The sequence below is a fragment of the Solanum lycopersicum genome, chromosome 6 (assembly GCF_036512215.1).
Source record: "Solanum lycopersicum chromosome 6, SLM_r2.1".
Lineage (NCBI taxonomy): Eukaryota > Viridiplantae > Streptophyta > Magnoliopsida > Solanales > Solanaceae > Solanum > Solanum lycopersicum.
In genome coordinates, this window is record NC_090805.1 from 27,009,419 (window position 1) to 27,034,678 (window position 25,260).

At 37.0% G+C, this 25,260-nt stretch overlaps 2 protein-coding genes across 3 annotated transcripts; both read right to left on the reverse strand.

Annotated features, from left to right (window-relative positions):
• Positions 1-10,002: 10,002 nt before the first annotated feature.
• Positions 10,003-15,985, reverse strand: LOC101244002 (protein HOTHEAD). 2 transcript variants are annotated; one of them, XM_026031291.2, is made up of 6 exons: positions 15,717-15,985; positions 14,678-15,319; positions 13,540-13,758; positions 13,361-13,431; positions 10,248-10,765; positions 10,003-10,169 (listed from the first exon to the last, which is right to left on the reverse strand). In XM_026031291.2, the coding sequence occupies exons 1-6, from the start codon at positions 15,799-15,801 to the stop codon at positions 10,118-10,120; spliced, it is 1,587 nt and encodes a 528-aa protein (XP_025887076.1). In that variant the 5' UTR covers positions 15,802-15,985; the 3' UTR covers positions 10,003-10,117.
• Positions 15,986-21,829: 5,844 nt separating this feature from the next.
• LOC101268110 (golgin IMH1-like) lies at positions 21,830-24,597 on the reverse strand. Its single transcript, XM_010323743.2, has 2 exons — positions 22,984-24,597; positions 21,830-22,720 (listed from the first exon to the last, which is right to left on the reverse strand). The coding sequence occupies exons 1-2, from the start codon at positions 24,595-24,597 to the stop codon at positions 21,830-21,832; spliced, it is 2,505 nt and encodes an 834-aa protein (XP_010322045.2).
• Between the last annotated feature and the right edge of the window lie 663 nt (positions 24,598-25,260).

The window sequence follows — 25,260 nt, forward strand, 5'->3', positions numbered from 1 at the left end:
AACCTAATAATATCAAATCTATATGTAATTACAATAGAACAAAAGTGATAATGATAATTAGACATGTCAAATCATTTTATCTCACAAAATCAAAATATGCAAAATATATAACATTTTTCATTCTACATCCCTCTCCTGCAAATATCAAATCAAAGAAGACAAAAAAAATTAACAAATCAAAGGAATAAAAAATGAAGAATAAGGAAAATAAAAATAAAATGACCATCATGCAATGTCTCAAAGTGAGTTTTTATAGGTGTAATATTTAGGAGTTATAATTTTTATATTAAATATTTTGAAGGTTATGAATATGAAAGGTTAGGAGTTATATTATTAAATTAAAATTAGATGTTATATATTATTAAAGGTTAGGAGGAGTAATGCTCATTAAGTTACTTATTAATAGCAATATATATATACACATAATATTATTGTGTAAAAAGAACTAATCTAAAAAACCCTATTTTTTTTTTAAAAAAAATATATATATATATTTTTCTCAACATTGAGACATGCCACATAGGCGGATTGAAGATCCTTATTTATATATATATATATATATATATATTGATTAGATTGGATACAATTTATATTTGAGAGAAATTTTTGGTTGGCATAAATATATATCGACATAAGCGTTAGTAAATGGAACATAATAAGGATGGTGAGATAAAGTTAATTATCCAATATCCACTAGTAAATGATTGTAACGACCTGTTTAGTCGTTTTGAGCAGCAGACTTCAATTCTGGAAAAACTGGCAGAAGCGACGGACCCCACGACGGACCGTCATGGGCACGACGGACCGTCGCAGGGTCTCGTTTCAAAACACTTAGAAAATTTGAAATTGGGTACTGAAAATCGACTCTCTGAACTTCGTAACGAAATGGCAGGACGGACCGTCACAGGTGTGACGGACCGTCACAGACCCTTCAGAGAAATTGAGTCTCTGAAGTCTGTGACGGAGCAGCAGAACGGACCGTCGCAGGCGCGACGGGCCGTCACAGACTGCGTAATCCCAGTCTGGGTCGGATTTCTTTATACGTTTTAAGGGACGTTTTGGACTATTCCTACTTTAATTATAAAGTTAGAGGGTTAATGTTAATAAGTCTAATTACTTGGTGGTTAAAAGAGGTAACCTTAAGTTAATTAGTGGGTTATTATTGCCATCTTTTATTCTTAATTATATACTAATTAGGGTAAAAGAAAGAGGGTTTGAATAAAGAAAATAGAAAGAACAAGAAGAGAGAGAGAGAGGGTCGATCGAGAAGGGGAAACACAAAGCTTTGGAGAAAATTTGCTTGCTTGATCACTAATCTTCGGTGGAGGTAGGTTATGGTTTTCATGCTATTCGTAGTAAACTCTTAATAGCGAATGATATGTGTTAATAGTATTGTAAACCCTTCTATATGCTTAATTGTATGCTTGCATGAATGATGTGATTATGTAATTATGAATAAATAAGCATGATGAAGCTATTAAATCCCAAATCTTGAAAAGAAACCCTAATCTACTTTGTTAATGATGATGCCTTGGTATAAAAGAAGGCTTGATGAACGAAAGTGGTGAGATTAGGGGATCGGGTGTCACGTTCCGGTACCAGGATAGAATGAGGATCGGAGTGTCACGTTCCGACACCAGGATAGTATATGGATCGGGTGCCACGTTCCGGTACCAGGATAGTATATGAGGATCGGAGTGTCACGTTCCGACACCAGGATAGAATATGGATCGGGTGTCACGTTTCGACACCAGGATAGAATATGGATCGGGTGCTACGTTCCGGTACCAGGATAGTATATGAGGATCGGAGTGTCACGTTCCGACACCAGGATAGTATATTGAGGAGCGGAGTGTCACGTACCGACACGAGGGGAATAAAGATAATGAATCTTGAAAGATGTTAATATATTCAATCTAATGAACCGAATTCCCAAATGAGTATGATGAGGAGGCGTGAGTCCTCATTGATGTGCTTGGTGTTGTAACCAAGGGTTATGGTAATTGTAAATGCTGCATGCTAAGGATATTAGTTGATTTTATGATATTGCTTAATATATACTGTTTTCTATTTTGAGTTGGCCGATGATATCTACTCAGTACCCGTGTTTGTACTGACCCCCTACTTTTATGTTTTCTTCTTTGTTATTTGTGGAGTGCAGCAAACGTGCCGTCACCTTCGACTCAACAGTAACTCTAGCCAGTCTTCATTATTCCGGATATCAGGGTGAGCTAATGCTTCTAGCTTGGACTGGATCTTCCTCTTCATGTCTTGATGCCTTGAAGTTCCGGCATGGACTAGCTTTTACGTATTTTTAGCTTCTTAGAAACTCTTAGATTTAGGGCCCGTTTGGATGGGCTTAATAAAAGCAGCTTTAAAAAAGTACTTTTAAAAGTGCTGAAACTTATTTTTAAAATAAGCAGTTATGCGTTTGGATAAAAGTGCTGAAGTTGTTATGTCAAACGTGAAAAGGGAAAAATAGAAGAAAGAAATGTTAGAGTTATATGGGTAATTTGGAGATTGTATAAAAATATTAAGCACAAAAAGATAAAAATGTGGTCAACTTAAAACAACTTATAAGCTAAAAAAAAAGCACCCCTACCCTAGCTTTTAACTTTTGGCTTAAAATAAGTTTTTTTAAACTTAAAATAAGCTGTTTTGAGTTTTGCCAAACAGCTAAATAAGTCAAAAACCAGCTTTTAAGTCAGTTTGACCAGCTTTTAAGCTGAGCCAAACAGGCTCTTAGTAATTTGATCATAGATGTTCTTGTGATGATGACTTCCAGATTTTGGGAAATAATAGTTATTGAATTGGTTTTTATTAATGAGTTTAAGTCTTCCGCATTACTTTATGTTGATATTACATTGAAACGTTAAGGTTTAGATTGGTTGGTTCGCTCACATAGGAGGGTAAGTGTGGGTGCCAGTCGCGGCCGAATTTGGGTCGTGACAAACTTGATATCAGAGCATTAGGTTCGTTGGTCTCATCACACGAGAACGAGTCTAGTAGAGTCTTAAGGAACGGTAGGGGGACGCCTTTACTTTTCTTTGAGAGCTATAAGACTTTAGGAGAATTCCATTCTTTCATTCTTTCTTTCGTGCTATTACTTGGGTCCAATTGGTATCTAGGTGATACAAATTGGTATCTGACCATTCACTCTATTTCGCAGATGGTTAGAACTAGAGCAACAACCGCGCCAACACCAGCACCGGCGGGACAGGGTGCGTCTGAACCAACCACTGGGGCTGTAGCTAGAGGAAGAGTAGCGGCAAGAGGCCGTGGAAGAGGTCGTGGGAGGACGTCCTCTAGAGGAAGAGGACGAGCACCTAGCCCGTCTGATACTAGGGCAGTGACTCCTCCACCGATTGAGGAAGTAGTAAGAGAGGGTGAGGAAGGGGAAAATGAACAAGTGCAGAATGAAGGATTGCCACCCCAACCTACCCCAGAGATGATCAATTAGGTTCTCGCCTATCTCAGTGGGTTGTCTGATCAAGGTCAGGCGCCTCCAGTGTTTTCTGCACCAACACCTCCGGTTTCAGAGGTACAACATGCAGCCACTATGGCTCCTTTTATGGATGCCTCATTGGACATAGGCACGTTTCCTCGTCTGACTACAGGGCCTATAATGACAAATGATCAGCATGAACTTTTCAGTAAGTTCTTGAAATTGAAACCCCAGTCTTCAAGGGTGCTGAATCTGAGGATGCTTACGATTTTTTGGTTGACTGTCATGAGCTACTACACAAGATGGGTATAGTAGAACGGTTCGGTGTTGAGTTCGTGAGTTATCAGTTTCAAGGGAACGCCAAAATGTGGTGGCAGTCACATGTTGAGTGTCAACCAACAGAGGCACCACATATGACTTGGGCCTCATTCTCTAGCTTGTTTATGGAGAAGTATATCCCCCGAACTTTGAGGGATAGGAAAAGGGATGAGTTCTTGAGCCTAGAGCAGGGTAGGATGTCGGTCAATGCATATGAGGCTAAGTTTCGTGCATTATCTCGGTATGCCACCCAACTATGTTTCAGTCCACAAGAGCGGATTCGTCGTTTTGTGAAGGGGTTGAGATCAGAGTTGCGGATTTCAGCCTTACAGGTAGCGGCTACAGCGAAATCTTTCCAAGAAGTGGTAGACTTCGTAATAGAGGTAGAGGGAGTGAAGCCAGATGACTTCACCATGGCAACTACATCAAAAAGGTTTCGAAAGGGAGGTGAGTTTAATGGTTCTTACTCTAGAGGACAAGGTTTCGGAGGTTACTCAGTCCGACCAATTCAGTCTTCACTACAGACTGTAGTTGGGGGTCCACCTCAGACCGGTCAACACTTCTCTGAGAGACCTATGCATGAACCCAGAGAGTGCTATGGATGTGGGGAGATTGGACATATTAAGATATATTGTCCAAAACAGAGTTATAGACCTCCAAATGTTAGAGGTAGAGGTGGTCATGGTAGAGGCCTTATTCTGGAGGACGTGGTGGTCGAGGTAATGGTGGTCACCAGAATGGACGAGGTGATGGGCAACCTGTAGCCACTACATCACAACATGGTAGGGGCAACGGACAGATGGGTGAGAGGGCCCATTGCTATGCTTTCCCTGGGAGATCTGAGGCGGAGGCATCTGATGCTGTCATCACAGGTAATCTTTCGGTTTGTGATTGCATGGCTTCTGTATTGTTTGATTCTGGATCCACATTTTCTTATGTATCTTCCTCATTTGCTAATGGTATAAACTTACATTGTGAATTACTCGATATGCCTATTCGTGTTTCTACTCCGGTGGGTGAGTCTGTGGTAGTTGAAAATGTATATAGGTCTTGTTTGATGAACTTTGTGGGGAGCAACACTTATGTAGATTTGGTTATCTTAGAAATGGATGATTTTGATGTAATTCTGGGTATGATTTGGCTTTCTCCGCAATTTGCGATCTTGGATTGTAATGCTAAAACGGTGACGTTAGCCAAGCCTGGGACAGATCCGTTAGTGTGGGAAGGTGACTACACTTCCAATCCGGTGCGTATCATCTCCTTTCTTCGTGCTAAGAAAATGGTTAGTAAAGGGTGTTTAGCTTTCTTGGCACATCTCAAGGATGACACTACCCAAGTACCTTCGATTGAGTCGGTTTCGGTGGTCCATGAGTTTCTGGATGTGTTCTCTGCAGATCTTCCTGGTATGCCACCAGATAGGGATATTGACTTCTGTATTGATCTTGAACCGGGTACTCGCCCCATTTCTATACCCCCTTATAGAATGGCTCCCGCGGAGTTAAGAGAGTTAAAAGCACAACTTCAAGAGTTGTTGAGCAAAGGCTTCATTAAACCAAGTGCATCTCCTTGGGGTGCTCCGGTTTTGTTTGTGAAGAAGAAGGATGGGAGTTTCCGGATGTGCATAGACTACCGGCAGTTGAACAAGGTAACTATTAAGAACAAGTATCCTCTTCCTCGCATTGATGATTTGTTCGATCAGTTACAAGGTACTTGTGTCTTCTCTAAGATTGACTTGAGATCCGGTTATCATCAATTGAAAATACGGACAGCGGACGTGCCAAAGACTGCTTTTCGAACCAGGTATGGGCATTACGAATTTGTAGTGATGTCTTTTGGTCTTACGAATGCCCCCGCTACTTTCATGAGCTTGATGAACGGGATTTTTAAGCCATATTTGGATCTCTTTGTGATCGTATTTATTGATGATATACTGATATACTCTAAAAGTAAGAAGGAACATGAGGAGCACTTGAGAATGGTATTGGAAATGTTGAGGGAGAAAAAACTTTATGCCTAGTTCTCTAAGTGTGAGTTTTGGCTAGATGCAGTGTCCTTCTTGGGGCATGTAGTTTCTAAGGATGGAGTGATGGTGGATCCTTCTAAGATTGAGACAGTGAAGAATTGGGTAAGACCTACTAATGTGTTAGAAATAAGGAGCTTTGTTGGGTTAACAAGCTATTACCGCCGATTTGTCAAGGGATTCTCTTCTATTGCTTCCCAACTGATGAACTTGACTAAGCAAAATGTTTCATTTGTATGGTCAGATGAGTGTGAGGAAAGCTTTCAGAAGCTCAAGACTCTGTTGACTACTGCACCAATTCTTACCTTGCCAGTGGAAGGTAAGAATTTCATTGTCTATTGTGATGCATCCTATTCGGGTTTGGGTGCAGTGCTAATGCAAGAGAAGAATGTGATTGCTTATGCTTCAAGACAATTAAAAGTGCATGAACGTAACTATCCAACTCATGATTTGGAATTGGCCGTGGTAGTGTTTGCATTAAAACAATGGAGACACTATTTATATGGGGTTAAGTGTGAAGTATACACGGATCATCGTAGCCTACAGTATGTCTTTACTCAAAAAGATTTGAACTTGAGACAGAGGAGATGGATGGAACTACTGAAGGACTACGACATCACTATCTTGTATCATCCGGGAAAGGCTAATGTTGTGGCAGACGCCTTAAGTAGAAAGACAGGGAGCATGGGAAGTCTAGCTCACTTGCAAGCTTCTAGACGCCCATTGGCTAGAGAAGTTCAGATTCTGGCTAACGACCTCATGAGATTAGAAGTAAATGAGAAGGGAGGATTTTTAGCTTGTGTGGAGGCAAGATCTTCTTTCCTTGACAAGATTAAGGGAAAGCAGTTTAATGATGAGAAATTGATCCGGATCCGAGATAAAGTGTTGCGAGGAGAGGCTAAGGAAGCACAAATCGATGAGGAAGGTGTTTTGAGAATCAAGGGAAGGGTATGTGTACCCCGCGTCGATGATTTGATCAATACTATTCTGACAGAGGCTCATAGTTCAAGGTATTCGATACATCCGGGTGCAACCAAGATGTACCGTGACCTAAAGCAACACTTTTGGTGGAGTAGAATGAAGCGTGATATTGTTGACTTTATTGCCAAATGTCCAAACTGTCAACAAGTAAAGTATGAACACCAGAGGCCCGGAGGAACACTTCAGAGAATGCCCATTCCTGAATGGAAGTGGGAAAGGATTGCAATGGATTTTGTAGTTGGCCTTCCAAAGACAATGAGTAAGTATGACTCTATTTGGGTGATTGTTGATAGGTTAACTAAATATGCTCATTTCATTCCGGTCAAGGTGACTTACAATGCAGAGAAGTTAGCCAAACTTTACATCTCGGAAGTGGTGCGATTGCATGGGGTTCCACTCTCCATTATATCAGATAGAGGTACGCAGTTTACTTCTAAGTTTTGGAAAACACTGCATGCGGAATTGGGTACTAGGTTGGACCTTAGTACCGCATTCCATCCTCAGACCGATGGTCAGTCTGAGCGAACGATTCAAGTGTTAGAGGATATGCTTCGCGCATGTGTGATAGAGTTTGGTGGCCATTGGGATAGCTTCTTAACCTTAGCGGAATTTTCATACAATAATAGCTATCACTCAAGCATTGATATGGCTCCATTTGAAGCATTGTATGGTAGGAGATGTAGGTCCCCCATTGGTTGGTTTGATGCATTCGAGGTTAGACCTTGGGGTACTGATCTTTTGAGGGATTCGATAGAGAAAGTGAAATCTATTCAAGAAAAGCTTCTAGCGGCTCAAAGTAGATAGAAGGAGTATGCAGATCGGAAGGTTAAAGACTTGGAGTTTATGGAGGGTGAACAAGTCTTACTGAAGGTTTCGCCCATGAAAGGGGTGATGCGGTTTGGTAAAAGGGGTAAGCTAAGTCCAAGGTATATTGGACCATTTGAAGTACTTAAGCGAGTAGGGGAGGTGGCTTATGAGTTAGCCTTGCTTCCAGGGCTGTCCGGAGTACATCCGGTATTCCATGTGTCGATGTTGAAAAGATACCATGGGGATGGAAACTACATTATCCGTTGGGATTCAGTTCTGCTTGATGAGGATTTGTCTTATGAGGAGGAACCTGTTGCCATTCTAGATAGGGAAATTCGCAAGTTGAGATCAAGGGAGATTGCATCCATCAAGGTGCAATGGAAGAATCGGCCGGTTGAAGAAGCAACTTGGGAGAAGGAGGTCGATATGCGAGAAAATTACCCACACCTGTTTACAGATTCAGGTACTCCTTTTCGCCCTTGTTTTCCTTCTTCTGATCGTTCGGGGACGAACGATGGGTAAATTGGTATCTATTGTAATGACCTGTTTAGTCGTTTTGAGCAGCAGACTTCAATTCTGGAAAAACTGGTAGAAGCGACGGACCCCATGACAGACCGTCATGGGCACGACGGACCGTCGCAGGGTCTCGTTTCAAAACACTTAGAAAATCTGAAATTGGGTACTGAAAATCGACTCTCTGAACTTCGTAACGAAATGGCAGGACGGACCGTCACAGGTGTGAGGGACCGTCACAGACCCTTCAGAGAAATTGAGTCTCTGAAGTCTGTGACGGAGCAGCAGGACGGACCGTCGCAGGCGCGACGGGCCGTCACAGACTGCGTAATCCCAGTCTGGGTCAGATTTCTTTATACGTTTTAAGGGACGTTTTGGACTATTCCTACTTTAATTATAAAGTTAGAGGGTAATTACTTGGGGGTTAAAAGAGGTAACCTTAAGTTAATTAGTGGGTTATTATTGCCATCTTTTATTCTTAATTATATACTAATTAGGGTAAAAGAAAGAGGGTTTGAATAAAGAAAATAGAAAGAACAAGAAGAGAGAGAGAGAGGGTCGATCGAGAAGGGGAAACACAAAGCTTTGGAGAAAATTTGCTTGCTTGATCACTAATCTTCGGTGGAGGTAGGTTATGGTTTTCATGCTATTCGTAGTAAACTCTTAATAGCGAATGATATGTGTTAGTAGTATTGTAAACCCTTCTATATGCTTAATTGTATGCTTGCATGAATGATGTGATTATGTAATTATGAATAAATAAGCATGATGAAGCTATTAAATCCCAAATCTTGAAAAGAAACCCTAATCTACTTTGTTAATGATGATGCCTTGGTATAAAAGAAGGCTTGATGAACGAAAGTGGTGAGATTAGGGGATCGGGTGTCACGTTCCGGTACCAGGATAGAATGAGGATCGGAGTGTCACGTTCCGACACCAGGATAGTATATGGATCGGGTGCCACGTTCCGATACCAGGATAGTATATGAGGATCGAAGTGTCACGTTCCGACACCAGGATAGAATATGGATCGGGTGTCACGTTCCGACACCAGGATAGAATATGGATCGGGTGCCACGTTCCGGTACCAGGATAGTATATGAGGATCGGAGTGTCACGTTACGACACCAGGATAGTATATTGAGGAGAGGAGTGTCACGTACCGACACGAGGGGAATAAAGATAATGAATCTTGAAAGATGTTAATATATTCAATCTAATGAACCGAATTCCCAAATGAGTATGATGAGGAGGCGTGAGTCCTCATTGATGTGTTTGGTGTTGTAACCAAGGGTTATGGTAACTGTAAATGCTGCATGCTAAGGATATTAGTTGATTTTATGATATTGCTTAATATATACTGTTTTCTATTTTGAGTTGGCCGATGATATCTACTCAGTACCCGTGTTTGTACTGACCCCCTACTTTTATGTTTTCTTCTTTGTTATTTGTGGAGTGCAGCAAACGTGCCGTCACCTTCGACTCAACAGTAACTCTAGCCAGTCTTCATTACTCCGGATATCAGGGTGAGCTAATGCTTCTAGCTTGGACTGGATCTTCCTCTTCATGTCTTGATGCTTTGAAGTTCCGGCATGGACTAGCTTTTACGTATTTTTAGCTTCTTAAAAACTCTTAGATTTAGTAATTTGATCATAGATGTTCTTGTGATGATGACTTCCAGATTTTGGGAAATAATAGTTATTGAATTGGTTTTTATTAATGAGTTTAAGTCTTCCGCATTACTTTATGTTGATATTACATTGAAATGTTAAGGTTTAGATTGGTTGGTTCGCTCACATAGGAGGGTAAGTGTGGGTGTCAGTCGCGACCGGATTTGGGTCGTGACAATGATTATGCTAAAAATTGAATGATACTATATAAAAAAAAAATAAAGGTAAATATAACTTTGTTTCAGGAGTAGAGAAACAATAATGACCCTTCCGTTTTATTAAATTTTGTCAAATGAAAATACACAAAAATTGATAGTAAATTCTACATTTTTATTCCCCAAATTAAATGCGAAATGACATGTTTTAGTTCCTTGCACCAACAAGCCTCTCTCTCAAAATCTTCATCCCCATGTACCTACATTACATTTCAAACAAATCATAGTAACCAACTATACTATACAAAACTTGATGGAAACTTAAAAATTTAATTTACCTTCCAAGCATCATGACAGTGGCTTGAGGATTAGTGCCAGGTGATTCAATAAATGTAGATCCATCAATAACTCTCAATCCATCAATTCCAACAACTTTATAATCTCTATCAACCACTTTCCGAACTTGACAACCTCCATGGTAATGCCATATGGTGACTACAGTGTCGACACAAAATTGTTCTAAAGAAACAGAAGCACTCAAATGTCTTGGTCGCAAATTGAGTGGAAAAGTTAACATTGTATTAAATAAAGATTGTGCTGTTGTAAAAGGGTATTTAAAATCGAATAAAGATGTTGATTCTATAACCTCTGCTATTGTTCTCATGCCTTGTACACATCTTTGTAGGTCTCTCGGATCTTTGAAGTAGTTGAATGTTACTAGTGGATTTACATTTGGATCTTTGCTACTAAGTTGAAGAAAACCACTTGAGAATGGTCCTGCAAGTTTTTCTAGGATTACACCTGCTTGTATTGGGCTGTTTAGAATGCCTCGGTTGAGCACAGATGGATCCAGACTCTGCACCATGTTACCAGAAATTGAGAAACATGTACTTTTAAAATATGACCTATTTTATAATTAATCAAGATTTTTTTTAAATCATATATTAAGAAAGATACATTTATATATATGTATTTTTGTCATCAGATACATTAAAATAGGAATAGAGACAAAAACAAGATTTTTTATGTGTCATAAATACATACAAATCACACTAGATACATGTATCTGTGGTAATTCACATGTATCCACCGTAACAAATACATAGGAGAGTGGTGAGTGAGAAAGAAGAGAGATAAACGAGATTTGTTATGTATCCAAGATACATGCGAGCCCACTTAGATATACTATATATAAAACAAATTAAATCTAATTTTGATCATGTATCTAAACGATCTAGACACTAAAATCTCAAAATTTGTAATATTACAAAATAAAATAATAGCTCGGATTTCTGGAAGTTGCCAAATTTACATTAACCTCTCAATCTTAGATAACCATTTTAATCCAAACAAAAGAAAAAAATAAATTCCTCTCCTTCCGTTCATAGATGTAGAGTTCAAAGCCTAAATGGTAAAAATAATTATCAAAAATTTTAAAGGGGTATATCAATTTCCTTTTTAAACAAAAGGGCAAAATTGATACTGACACAATAATTTTAATTTCACGCCGTTAAATCTCAAAATCGCTGACCTACCAGTGATTTTGTTCATATTGTTTTTTCCTATCTGAAGAAAGTCGTTGCCCATGCAGCGTTTTTGAAGAACTTTATTTTCTAAAAAGTTAAAATAGTTGTGAATGCAACATTTTTCTTTTTTTTTTAAAAAAACAATCTTTTTGAAAATCGATGCCTAATGGGATTTTTTTTTATTTTTTTGTAAATCGCTGCATGGGCAGCTATCTATAGAAATATTTTTTCTTCTTTTTAAAGATTGTTGCCTTGGCAACAATTATTTTGAATAAATTATTTAATTTGATGAATATTTTTTAAAAATAATTTAAATTAGCGTTTTTATAAAGAAATATTTTTTTCTTTTTAATAAAAAAATTACTTCTGGTAAATTTTTTTTTAAAATATCATTGCCAATTATTTTTTTAAAAGGTCGTATTAAATGTTGGTGGTTTTTCTTTTTTCAAAATAAAAATCGCATTACAATTCTTAGTAAAAATTTCACTAAATAATTTTATTATTTTAAAAAAATGAAATTATTTTGTTTATTTATAAAATGGCTGCAATTGCAGCATTTTTTAGCTAAGGAAACGATCTTAAAAAAAAAAAAAAAAAAAAAAAAGGTTCCACAGATATGCTGCCAAGGCAACAATTGTCCAAAAAAAATTTAAAAATTTTCCACTAAAATCATTGCCTTAAGAAAATATTAATTTTTTTAAAAAAACGTAGCAACGATTTTAATTTTTATAAAAGAAAAATCGCCAAAACGCTGCATGGGCAGCGATTTTCTTTAAAAAAAGAAAAAAAAATATGAACAAAATCGTTGCATCAGTAGCGATTTTGCCCTTTTGGTTAAAAAAGAAATAGATGTACCCCTTTGGAATTTTTGATGAATTATAAGATGTGAAGTGGGGGTGTACATGACCCGTTTGGTTCTAATTTTTCAAATATTAAACCAAACCATTCGTGTAAAATTTTTACATTTATAAACCAAACCGGTAAAGTTCAGATTTTTTCGGGATTTTCAACCTCGAGTTGGTTCAAAATTTTCAAATATCAAACCAAATCATTGAGTCGAATTTTTAGATTTATAAATCAAACCAAACTAGTAAACTTCAAATTTTTTCAAATTTTTGGATTTTTTTGATAAAGCTTGCATACAATTATATTATTAACTTGTGCTCCAAATATTTAAAGTACAATTATCTAAGGTATTTCTTAAAAAATAACACAAAATATGAGATGAGTATTGATAACACAAAAATATTCAATAAATAATGGTAATGAAATCATCATATAAAATAAACATTGTAAAGTCATAATGAAAATAATCCTAATTTAAAATACTAAATCATGCTAAAATAAGTTTAATAAGTATTAGTTACATTACTCTATATTTAAGATAAATTAAATTAGATTATGTATGTTTAATTGTCTAAATAAATGTAAAACTGAAGAACAAATATTCAATATCATTGTCATTCTTAGTGTTTAATTGATTTTTTTTTCATTAGTATTAATTTGATTTTGATTTAAGTTTCACTATAATCATCAACATTTATAAACTATAATCTTTATTGGACCATTCCGAATTCTAAGGTTTAAACTTAAATAATATATTAAAAGATAAAAACCATGAAATAGTATAAGAAATATTTTAAAATGACATCAAAGTAAATATTTTTATGTATAAAATAAAATTTTAAAATTACATATATAATGTCGGTTTGGTTTGATTTCGGGTTGGTTTTTTTAGTTAAAAGTTAAAATCAAACCAATCCAAATATAGTTGGGTTTTTTTTCAATACTAAATTAAGTCAAACTAAACCACTAGCCAAATATTTTTTTTCAATTTGATTCAATTTGTAATTTGTTTCGATTTTGTACGCCGCTAGCGTAAAGGAATTTCAGGTAGTAATTAACATTTTGAAGAGTGATCTAACCTGATTGGCTATCCTTGCAAAATTATTTGCCATTGTGCGTAACCAATCCAACTCCAAAGGCCCACTCGAAGCTTCAATGTAACTTTCAAACTCAGTAATACCAACAACTTGAATGAGGGAAACTTCAACAGGTTTAGGAGAAGGAATAATGACAGCATTCATTGGGTTATCAGACATACCCATACCAACCATGGGTTGATCCAATAACACAGAGATACCATGGGCCTGTAGTTGTTCTGCTGGCCCAATACCACTCAACATTAACATTTGTGGGCTTCCTAATGCTCCAGCTGACAAGAGCACCTCATTCATGGATCCTTCTTTCAAATAGGCCAAGTGACTGTTACCTTGTGAATCTTGAAAACGAACTCCATTAGCTCTTGGCTTCATTCCTCCACCTTCATGTATATACAATCATAAATGGTAATCTTATTATTTTATGAATTGGATATTTTTAATCATGATTTATTTAACATGTTATTAGTAATACTCTGTGTTGAGGTGTAAATATACCCCATAATTTTGTCATTTAGAATAGATATATCGTGTCTTTTGTTATAAAACATTATACCTCTGCCATCTAATAAATGGTGCTATATTATCCTTTTTGTTAACATATTTATTACACTTAATTGAAAAAGAAAAAAACCTACTCATTTAATACTGATTTTCTAATAATTTCAAAAATGTCACGCGAATTAAAAAATTATCTTAACCCTTTTAAATTGGGTTGGTCTTGGGAGGGTAATACACAAATCTCACCTTTTGTTTACTTATTACCATTATCCCCTAAAAGTTTTATAAATTTCCAAAATTTCTCATTTTTCTCTTAAGTCAAAAATGTCATTAATGTATCATATCCTTTTTTTGATGTATCAGCGCTTTAATTTTTCAGTTATTAATGTATCCGAACCCTCCATTAATGCACCCAACCTTTTTTTTTAGTGTATCAACACGTGTTCGACCCTCTTTTTGATGTATCAGCGCTTATATTATTGTATCCGTTTAAGAGATTTTTATAATTATAAACATTTAAAGGATAGTATCTTGAGCCCTTAAAAAAAAAACAGATGATGTAATTTATTTTTTTAAGCCCGGTGACATTTTTGAAATTTATATAAAAGCTAATTAGTCTGTTAATATAAATTATTTGTTAGACGTTAATTAATGGTATATCCACATCATTTGTTAGACAACAAAAAGTATATATGGAAGTTACTTTTTTCTTTTTTTTTAACAACGAATATATGATCTTGGCAAAGTTGAGGGGTGTATTTTTCCATTAAAATGTTAATAAAATATTCATAAGTAAGTTACCTGCTGGTTTGAACATGATTTGTTGGACAGTGGCATTTAAAAGCAGAGTAATTTTGGTAGGATTAGCATACTCCAACAAATCCGCAGCAGTATGTCTCTGTCCTTGTGAATCAAATATACTTCCACCAACTTTAGTCCCATATAAATGTTGATACGTAAAACCATTATCCGGTTTCACTCCCACTTCCAACAAACCATTCTTCACGGCAGATTGCCACTGCTTTACTTGTGGCTCAAACGCCACTTTCTTTTCCACCCATTCATACGAATCTCTCACTAACTTCTCATTCCATCCCACTTTCTTAACGTACTCATCACTCGCCCTCGTAAAGAACCCCGCATTAATAGCTGAACCACCACCTAAGACGCGAGCACGGTGGTTGAAGACACCGTCTGTAGAGATGAAAAGTTGCGAGGGAGATGACGGAGAAATGTTAGCTAAGTTGCTTGAGAAACCGTTAATGTTTGTGATGTTTGGGTTTCCATAGGGTAAGTCACCTCTTTCTAATAACAGAACATTGAACGATTGTGAGAGTGTTGCTGCTAATGCACAACCAGCAGTTCCTCCTCCTATTATGATGTAATCGAACGAAATAACCTTTGGTGATGACGTAGCATCTCTCGCAAACGTCGAATATGGGGCTACATTGCATCAAACAATTATTAATATTTTAATTTTATTTATTTGACAAAAACTCTTTTTTTTTTCTAGATATTCTATGATCATCATAGAATTTGTGACCCTTTTATTGATTTTGAATTTTTGATAGTAAATTTTTTTTTTAGCATCAATACATGTTAACTTGTCATAGCAAGTTAGTTGTCTTATTTTGAAGTTACCAATTCTATTTACCTTCAATTGACTTTTAGCTAATTAACTTGAACAATGTAAAACTAAATTCATTTTTCTACCCCATCTTAGTATTATTTTTTTTAAAAAAAAAATAAATTGCATCTACGTACAAAATGTATCTTTTAAGACAAAAGAAAATGGAAGCAAAGAGAAGTGATTATGGAATAGAGAAGAGATCACAATTACCTTTCTCAGAGAAACAAGGAATGGAAAGAATGAGAATTCCAAAAAAAGATGAAAATAGGAAGGGGTTCCAACATGAGCTAACCATATTCTATTTCTAGAATTATATTTGGACGTGTGATATATAATTAAGAAATGTTATATAGATAAAATAAAATAAAGAAATAACAAGTTGATCTTCTTAGGAGACCATTGAGAGTAGTTATGAATTATTAGGATTATATATAGAGGCAAAATATTTGAGATATACTAAATTAGAATTGTTGTTCAACAAGTCAAAATACTAATTAATTATCATGTAAATAGATGAGAAAGTAGGTAGTTGAATATTTGATGAAAACACGAAGCACTCAACTGCCCAAAAGAAACCTCATTAAATGCTTCTTACTGCTAATTCACAGCTAGTTAATGAAAAACAAAAGCACAAAATATATCACATTCCTTAGTACAATTCAATTTCATGCTTCCTACTGCCTACTGCTAATTGACAGCTGGTTATGATTGAAAAAACGGTTGAATGGTCTGGTCATTTTATCTAAAACATCATTTCTTTTAGTTAATTATATTCTTTAATATCCCTCACATGATATGAATACATGGTCACTACGCTAAATAAACATAACTTGCCCCGTTAACATATCTCCCTTCTCTGCCCTGCGCTATTAAGAGTGTAACCTGCCCCGCCAATTGCCACCCCTAAGAGAAAATAAGTCTTTGTATTGATTGAAAAGTAGATTGATACATGATCACTACGCTATATATACTTGTATAATTACTCTTTCACATTGTGTAACTAACTTCCTAACTAATAAATTCACAAGTTGTTATAACTACTACATACATACTAAAAGGACTAAACTAGCCTTCCTACTAGTAGCAAACTTCAACAGTTCCTAACATCTTCTTGTATCTCAACCATTGAAATGTGTAATCATTTCATTTAACAATTTATTTTATTGATTAATTGCATTATCAACATGAAAAATAAAAATCATTAAAGAAACCTTACCCCAGAACAAGAACCAGGTTCTTGTAAGTTACTTTTAAGTAAAAACACAAACACTTATTAAATTAAAAACCTTTCTCACTCAAGGAAGGAAAAACCTCATTTTATTAATTCAATTATAAGATTTTGTGATTACAACTCAATAATCAAAAGTCTTATCTCTACTACCTCCTCGATTGACTCCAATCGATCTCTCCAAAAGGCCAAACCCACCTTTTGTTACACTCTTACTAACACTCAACCCTACAAAGAGCCAAACCCACCCTTTGTACAACAAACTGTAAATTACAATCAAAACAAAAACAAGACAAATAGTTCTACACGATAAAACCTTCTCACTCAAGAATGTTTTAAACGTAGCAATCCTATCAACCTTGAAGACTTCAATTTGATGAATAATTCTCCCTTGTTCTCTGCGTGAAGTCATGTGTTTTTTCTCTGCCTCGTGCTCTTCTTATAGAGTTTTTGCCTTGTACAATCCTTACTGATAAGGTAAGAAAGTTATGTTTAAACAAGAATTCTTTTTTAAATTACAATCCTTATTATACACAACTTCCTTCCTTAATAATATATTTAAGGTTTTCCTTTAATATATTATTTTTGGCTTTGACAAATAACTCTATTTTACTTGATCTTGGACTCTAGCTTGACTTCTTTTGCTGCGTACATTTGCTACTGTTCTTTGCGCTTTTTGTCTATCATCAAAATGAATTATTGATTCTATCACATTCTATCATATTTCCCCTTTTTGATGAAGACAAACGTGTAAAGTGTGATGCATGCACAAATAACTCTTCCCCCTTTTGACGAATCAAAAAGAATCCAACAGCAGCTAATCAACACTAATCAATATCCATAGCAACAAAATACGCCCAGCCAGTTGAGCAATATAAATTGTTCTGGCAACAAAACAAAGAGCAACAATACAGAGTGAAACCAACTAAGAGAACCAGGTTCAAACAACATGCTTTGTCACTGTGGAGGTTGACCAGGCTTAGTTGAAGCAGAAGCCAGCATATCCAAAACTCTGTCAACTCTTGCGTTGTTAGCAAGTTGTTGCTGCACCAACTGATCCTTCAACCTGTGTATTTCAGCATTTGAAGAATCAAGCTCAGCACGTAACTTCTGGTTTTCTGACTCAAGAGCGGCGTTCTTTTCTTCAGCTACTTGAAGTTCTCTGAGTAACTGAGCAACAAGACCAGATGGACGTGGAGACGCAGTTGCAACCTGCTCCAACTCCATAGAAACGCCACAATCAGCAAGGATGGTTTGAGTGAACATATCTGCACGAGTTAAGATCCTGCCTTCTCCCAATGGTACTTCAAATGCATCAAACACTCTAGTCAACAAGTTTCCAAAAGCTAACTGATGAGAACCTAGCTTAGAATCCACAATTCTAGCAAGATGTTTGATAATCAGTGCGGGCCAATCAATACGTTCTTTGCACTCAAGTGCATTCATAAGTCTCATGTCTCTGATGGAGGCAATGTGACGTTGGTGACCTCTAGGCAGTATCACCTTATGAACTATCTCGAAAAGAAGCTTGTGCAAAGATCTCATTATGCCCTTTAAAACAGTGTGAGCCCTAGAATTGACTCTACCTTGAGAGAATTTGGCTGGCAGGCTAGAATATTCATCAAAACCCCAATTGTACTCATTTATCCCCACAAAAGGTATATGCAGGATTTCCCCAAGTTTGGTTGCATCAAACACAATATCAATCCCCTTTAAACTGGACGACACCACATCTCCTTCTAAGATTACCAAGTTCGTATAGAAATCTACTACTTCCTTTTCATAAATCAAACTAGGTTCAAGGAATAACTCCTCCCACCCCTGAAACCTTAGGAGTTCACAAACCTGCTTCACTATATCCATTGAAAGTATATCAGGGTGAAAGGTTCTACCCCTAAGCACTGATTTGGTTTGGAAGTACTTTTTCCTTCCCACTTTTAGAAATTTATCTGCACTTCTTTTCGCAGATTTTGATTTTGATTGGGGAGAAGCAGAATTTTTACCCTCAGACACAACATCAGTTTCAGAATCAAGATCCATTGGGGAGACGGATGAAAGAACAGGAGACTTACCCAATCGGCGACGCTTCACCCCAGATGTTGCATCATCAGCTGGCTTGACCACATGCGCACTCTTTGTCACAGGCCGGTGTGGACGAACCCGTTTAACTGCAATGTGCTTTCTTGGCCACCTTGGTTTTTTAGGGTGAAGGGAGCTCAAAAGAATATCATCATGGATTGGGGATGGTGGTGGATGTTAAGGAGTGGTGTGGTGAGATGGGAAAGGAGGGGGATTATTTTGGACAGTGGTTGTGGGAGATTCTGGGTTTGGTGATAGTGGGGTTTCTTGGACCGGTGATAATGGGGTTTCTTGGATTGGTGATGGTGGAGATTCGATGATGGGTGGTGGTGGGGAGTCTGCAACAACAGGTGAAGATGTTGCTGTAGCTTGTGGTGGAGGAGATGTATCTTTTTGTGGTGGAGATGGAGTTTTTGGTGGTGGAGATGGAGGTAGATCGGATTTGGACGTGTATGTAGGTGTGGGTGGAAGTTGTCTTTCTTCCTCAAGATTTGGTACAACATCAACGACTGGGTTCTCTTCCCCCTGAGAAAACGCACTATTCGAGGGGTGTGAGTAATTATGGGAGATTGACATCGAGGAGACGAGTGTTGTGACGGTTGCACCTGCTTTTCAGAGGAGTGACATGGGAGAGAGAAGATGAAATTGATTTTCCCCAATTAATTTTTTTTAAATCCCCTTTTTTTTTAAAAAAAATCCCTTTTTTTTAAATCCCTTTTTTTTTAAATTCTTTTTTTAAAGCATTTGAAATAAAACAAAATGTAGAACCAACTTAACTGAACCTGGTTTATATCTCCTTAGAACTTGGTTGGACAAAGATCAATCTAAAAAGATGAGCCTTAACTCAAGTCTATTTTTTTGAAATGACTCTCTTCCTAGTGCCTTGGTGAAAATGTCAGCAACTTGATTCTCAGTTTTGCAGAACTCCATTACTATGTTTCCTTTTTCAACATTATCACGAAGAAAGTGATGTCTAACATCTATGTGTTTAGTGCGTTTCTGTTGAACTGGGTTTTTGGCCATGTTCATAGCACTTGTGTTGTCACATAGAATAGGAATACAACCTGTTTCTATACCAAAGTCTTTAAGCTGCTGTTTTGTCCAAAGGAGTTGGGCACAACATGAAGCAGCTGCAACATACTCAGCCTCTGCAGTAGATAGAGCCACCGAATTTTGTTTTGTAGTTGCCCAAGATATTAAACATGGTCCTAAAAAGTGTGCCATCCCAGAGGTACTTTTTCTATCAACCATATGTCCTGCATAATCTGCGTCAGCAAATCCCTTTAGATCAAAAGAGTCACCAGTTGGATCCCTTTAGATCAAATATCTCAAGATTCTCTTGACAGCTTTTAGATGTGATTCCTTTGGACAAGACTGAAACCTTGCACATAGACCAACACTGAACACTATATCAGGTCTGCTGGCAGAGAGATATAAGAGTGATCCAATCATACCTCGATATCTGGTGTGTTGACTGGTGAACCTGGTTCATCTTTATCAAGCTTTGTTGTTATCCCAATGGGGGTGTCATTTGACTTGGCTTCATCATATCATACTTCTTCAGTAATTCCTTGATGTATTTTTGTTGATGAATTGATGTTCCAACTGAAGTTTGCCTAATTTGGAGTCCCAAAAAGAAGTTCAACTCTCCCATCATACTCATCTCAAACTCACTATTCATTAGTTGAGCAAATTCTACTCCCAGTGAGTCATTGGTTCCTCCAAATATGATGGCATCTACATATACTTGGACTATGAACAGATCTTTACCTTGTTTTCGAATAAACAGTGTATTATCAATTTTTCCTCTTGTATATTCATGTGTGAGAAGGAAAGTAGACAATCGATCATACCATGCTCTAGGTGTTTGTTTTAACCCATAGAGTGCTTTGTCCAGTTTATATACATGATCAGTACATGGTATTCTCAAAACCTGGGGGTTGTTTTACATACACCTCTTCTTGTAGGTAACCATTTAAGAAGGCGCTTTTGACATCCATTTGGTAGAGTGTGAACTCCATGTGAGCAGCATATGCGACCAATATCCTAATTGCCTCAATTCTTGCTACTGGTGCAAAGGTTTCATCATAGTCTATACCTTCTTCTTGGTCGTATCCCTGTACAACTAGCCTAGCTTTGTTGCGCACTATTTGACCTTGCTTATCGAGCTTGTTTCTAAACACCCACCTAGTTCCTATCACTGTCCTGTTTTGGGGTTTTGGAACTAGGTCCACACTCTACTTCTTTCAAACTGGTTGAGTTCTTCTTGCATAGCACCAATCCAATCAGAGTATAGCAGTGCTTCCTTTATATTTTTAGGCTCAATCAGGGACTCATAGGCAGAGAATTGCACACATACTACGTAATTTGGATCTTGTAGATATGCCTGAGTTAAGAGGAGTAAGAATGTTTTGCAAAGGGTGAGAACTTAGATATTTCCAACTGTGAGTTGGAATACTTCCTGGTTCTTGAGGTGCAGATGAACCAGTTTCATTGGTAGACTTATCTCCTATTTCAGATGTTTTATCAGAGGATATGGGTTCTTTTTCACATATTTTTGGTTCTGATGGCTTGGAGCAGGTTCCCTTATTTTGTTCATCCTCTGAATTTCCTTCTTCACTAGTATGTTCATTAAAGACAACATGGACACTTTCTTCTACACGGTTTGTTCTTTTGTTCAGTACCTTGTAGGCCTTGCTTTGTGATGAGTAGCCCAGAAAAATTCCTTCATCACTCTTGGCATCAAATTTTCCCAAATTGTCTTTGTCATTGTTGTGTATAAAGCATACACACCCAAAGGTCCTAAGATGTACTAGATTTGGTTTTCTTCCTTTTAGCAGCTCATATGGTGTTTTGTCTAACACTGATCTGATCATACATCTGTTTATTAGATAGCATCCTGTGTTCACTGCTTCAGCCCAATAGAATTTTGGAAGTTTGCTTGAGATTAGCATTATTCTTGCAATATCTTTCAGTGTTCTATTTTTTATCTCAACAACACCATTTTGTTGTGGTGTTATAGGTGCTGAAAAGTTATGCTCAATCCCATTTGTAGTCCAAAATTGTAGGAATTGTGAGTTCTCAAACTCCAGCCATTATCAGATCTGATGCTGATTATTTCTTTGTTGAATTTCTTCTGAACCAGCTTTGCAAAGATTTCAAACATAGTGAATGTCTCGTCCTTTGTTGCAAGAAACAATTTCCAAGTGAATCTTGAGTAGTCATCAACTATTACAAACACATATCTTTTTCCACCCTTGCTTAGTACACGCATTGGTCCACACAGATCCATGTGAAGCAGCTCTAGTGGCTTGGTAGTACTTACTGTCAACTTTGGTTTGAAGGATGACCTAACCTGTTTTCCTTGAATGCAGGTTCCACATACTTGGTTGTCCTTGAAACTTTTGGTTGGCAGTCCCCTAACTAGGTCTTTAGATATGAGCTTGTTTATAGTTGTCATGCTAATGTGTCCCATTCTTTTGTGCCATAGAATAGAGCAATCAGACACTGCACTTAGACATTTAAGAGTGCCTTCCTTGGAGTCAACAATCTTGGCTTTGTACGCATTCTTGTGTCTCTTACCTAGTAGAACCAGGTTCCCAGTAACTGAGTTTGTTACTCTACATTCCTTTTCTGTAAAAAGAACGTTGTTTCCTTTATCACATATTTGATATACGCTCAATAGATTATGTTGTAGGCCATTGACATAATATACATTCTCAATTGCATGAGTATCCATTGATCCAACCTTTCCAATTTCCTTAATTTCACCATTTTTTCCATTACCAAAGGCAACGTTTCCTCCTTTGATGTTCTTGAGTGAGAGGAAGCTTATTTTATCTCCAGTCATGTGTCTGGAACATGCACTATCCAGGTACCATTGTTTCTGCTTCCTCTTCACTGATCCCTGCAATTTAATTTTGGGAATTAGATTTTGGTACCCACTTTGGTTTATGCTTAGGGAATGGGTGGATAAGATTTCTTCTGGCCCATCTAGGAAGAGATTTGAGTTTAGGAATTTGTTTTTGCTCAATGGATTTCTCATGATGAGGTTTTCTCAAGGACTTCAAGTTTTTGTTATGAGCAGTTTGTTTTCTTTGACAGTCATGGCTTTTATGTCCTTCCAGCCCACAGTGCATGCATAGACAATCTATGTTGGGATTTTTTTACTTGAGAGCTAGTTCTATCAAAACCTATTCCATGTTTCTCAGATGTGCGATTCTTGTGCATGTTGTCAAGCAGTATGGAAGACCTGTTCCATCTCATTCCATTTTCTGCTTCAATTTTAGTCACAAGAAGCTCTTTGGAGAGTGCTTCATTCCTTTTAGTTATCAAGTCTAGGTTTTTACTTAGTTTAGCATTCTTGGATAAAAGATGAAGATTCTGTTTTTCAAGAATCTTGTTTTCTTCTCTTAGTGATGCATAGTCTTCCATTATCAATTCCCTTTTTGAGTCTACGTTTTTATATGCATCAATGAGAGTGTAAAGTAGGGATTCTAGCTCCCTTATTGAGTATGAGCTTAGATTGTCTTGTATGTGATGAAGACTAACCTTTTCATTCATATCTTCTTCTTCTTTCTCCTCTTCAGAATCTGATCCAGCCATGAGTGCTAGTATGGTTTCTTGTGATCTGCAAATTTCCTTTTCTTCCTTGGTTTCCACTGCTACAAGGGCAAGAAAGTCATAATCATCTTCTTGTTCTAGTGCAAGAAGAGACTGGTTTTCTGTCTCATCACCTTCAAAATCTTCATCAGATGAATTCCCCATTGCTGCAAAAGCCCTCTTTATTGACATGTCTGCCTCTTGAGTTGTCATTCTTCTGTTTGAGGGGACAAACTTATCCTTTTTGATGTCTTTCCCCTTCTCAAAGTTTACCTTTTTCTGCTCTAAGGCCCAAAGTGGACAGAATTTGATGAAGTGATCTAGGCTCCCACACTTATGACAAACCTGGTATTTAGTGTTTTCGGATGGTTTTTGAAAAGCTTTCTTTTGAAAGGTATGCCCTCTCTTTAGCATTCTAGTGAACCTTTTGGTTATGAGGGCAATATTTTCATCTTCAAAATCATCTGATGTAGTAGCGTTTAGAACCAGGTTCCTTTCCTTTATTTTTCCTCCAATTTCCTTATCTTGGTTTTTCTTAAGTTCGTATGTGATGAGATTACCAATTAACTCATCCATTCCCAGTGAGTCTAGGTCGCGAGCTTCAGTGATAGCCTCGACTTTGCTTTCGTAAGTTTCAGGAAGGACACTCAAGAGTTTCCTTACTGTCTTTTCGTTAGACACTATCTCTCCTAAAGAGTACATTTCATTAACGATGGAGGTGAACCTGGTGTGCATGTCTTGAATAGTCTCCCCTTCTGCCATCCTGAACAGCTCATATTGCCTGTTCAAGTTATCAATTTTAGACTTCTTGACTTGCGTTGTTTCCTCATGAGCTGTTTGCAGTGTTTCCCATATGGCTTTGGCATCTTGACATGACGAGATTCGATTGTATTCGTCTGGTCCTATGCCACATATCAGAATTTTCTTGGCTTTGGCATTGTTTTGAATTGCAAGCTTATCTTCAACATTCCATTCTTTTCTTTCCTTTGGGATTTTGGTGATTCCATCAGTTGCGGTTTTCATAGGTATGGTTGGGCCATCTAGAATTACTCCCCATAGATCAGGATTTTCGCCAATAAGATGGTCCATCATACGATTTTTCCACCATCCATAATATTTGCCATTGAACAGTGGTGGTCGTGTTTGTGAAGCTCCCTTTTGTGGGGTAGGTGGTGCTGCCATTGAGTCTTTTCAAGGTGTGAATCTTTTAACGAAAAGACCTGCTATGATACCAATTAAAGAAACCTTACCCCAGAATAAGAACCAGGTTCTTGTAAGTTGCTTTTAAGTAAAGACACAAACACTTATTGAATTAAAAACCTTCGTCACTCAAGGAAGGAAAAACCTCATTTTCTTAATTCAATTATAAGATTTTGTGATTACAACTCAATAATCAAAAGTCTTATCTCTACTACCTCCTCGATTGACTCCAATCGATCTCTCCAAAAGGTCAAACCCACCTTTTGTTACACTCTTACTAACACTCAACCCTAAAAAGAGCCAAACCCACCCTTTGTACAACAAATTGTAAATTACAATCAAAACAAAAACAAGACAAATAGTTCTACACGATAAAACCTTCTCACTCAAGAATGTTTTAAACGTAGCAATCCTATCAACCTTGAAGACTTCAATTTGATGAATAATTCTCCCTTGTTCTCTGCATGAAGTCATGTGTTTTTTCTCTGCGTCGTGCTCTTCTTATAGAGTTTTTGCCTTGTACAATCCTTACTGATAAGGTAAGAAAGTTATGTTTAAACAAGGATTCTTTTTTAAATTACAATCCTTATTATACACAACTTCCTTCCTTAATAATATATTTAAGGTTTTCCTTTAATATATTAT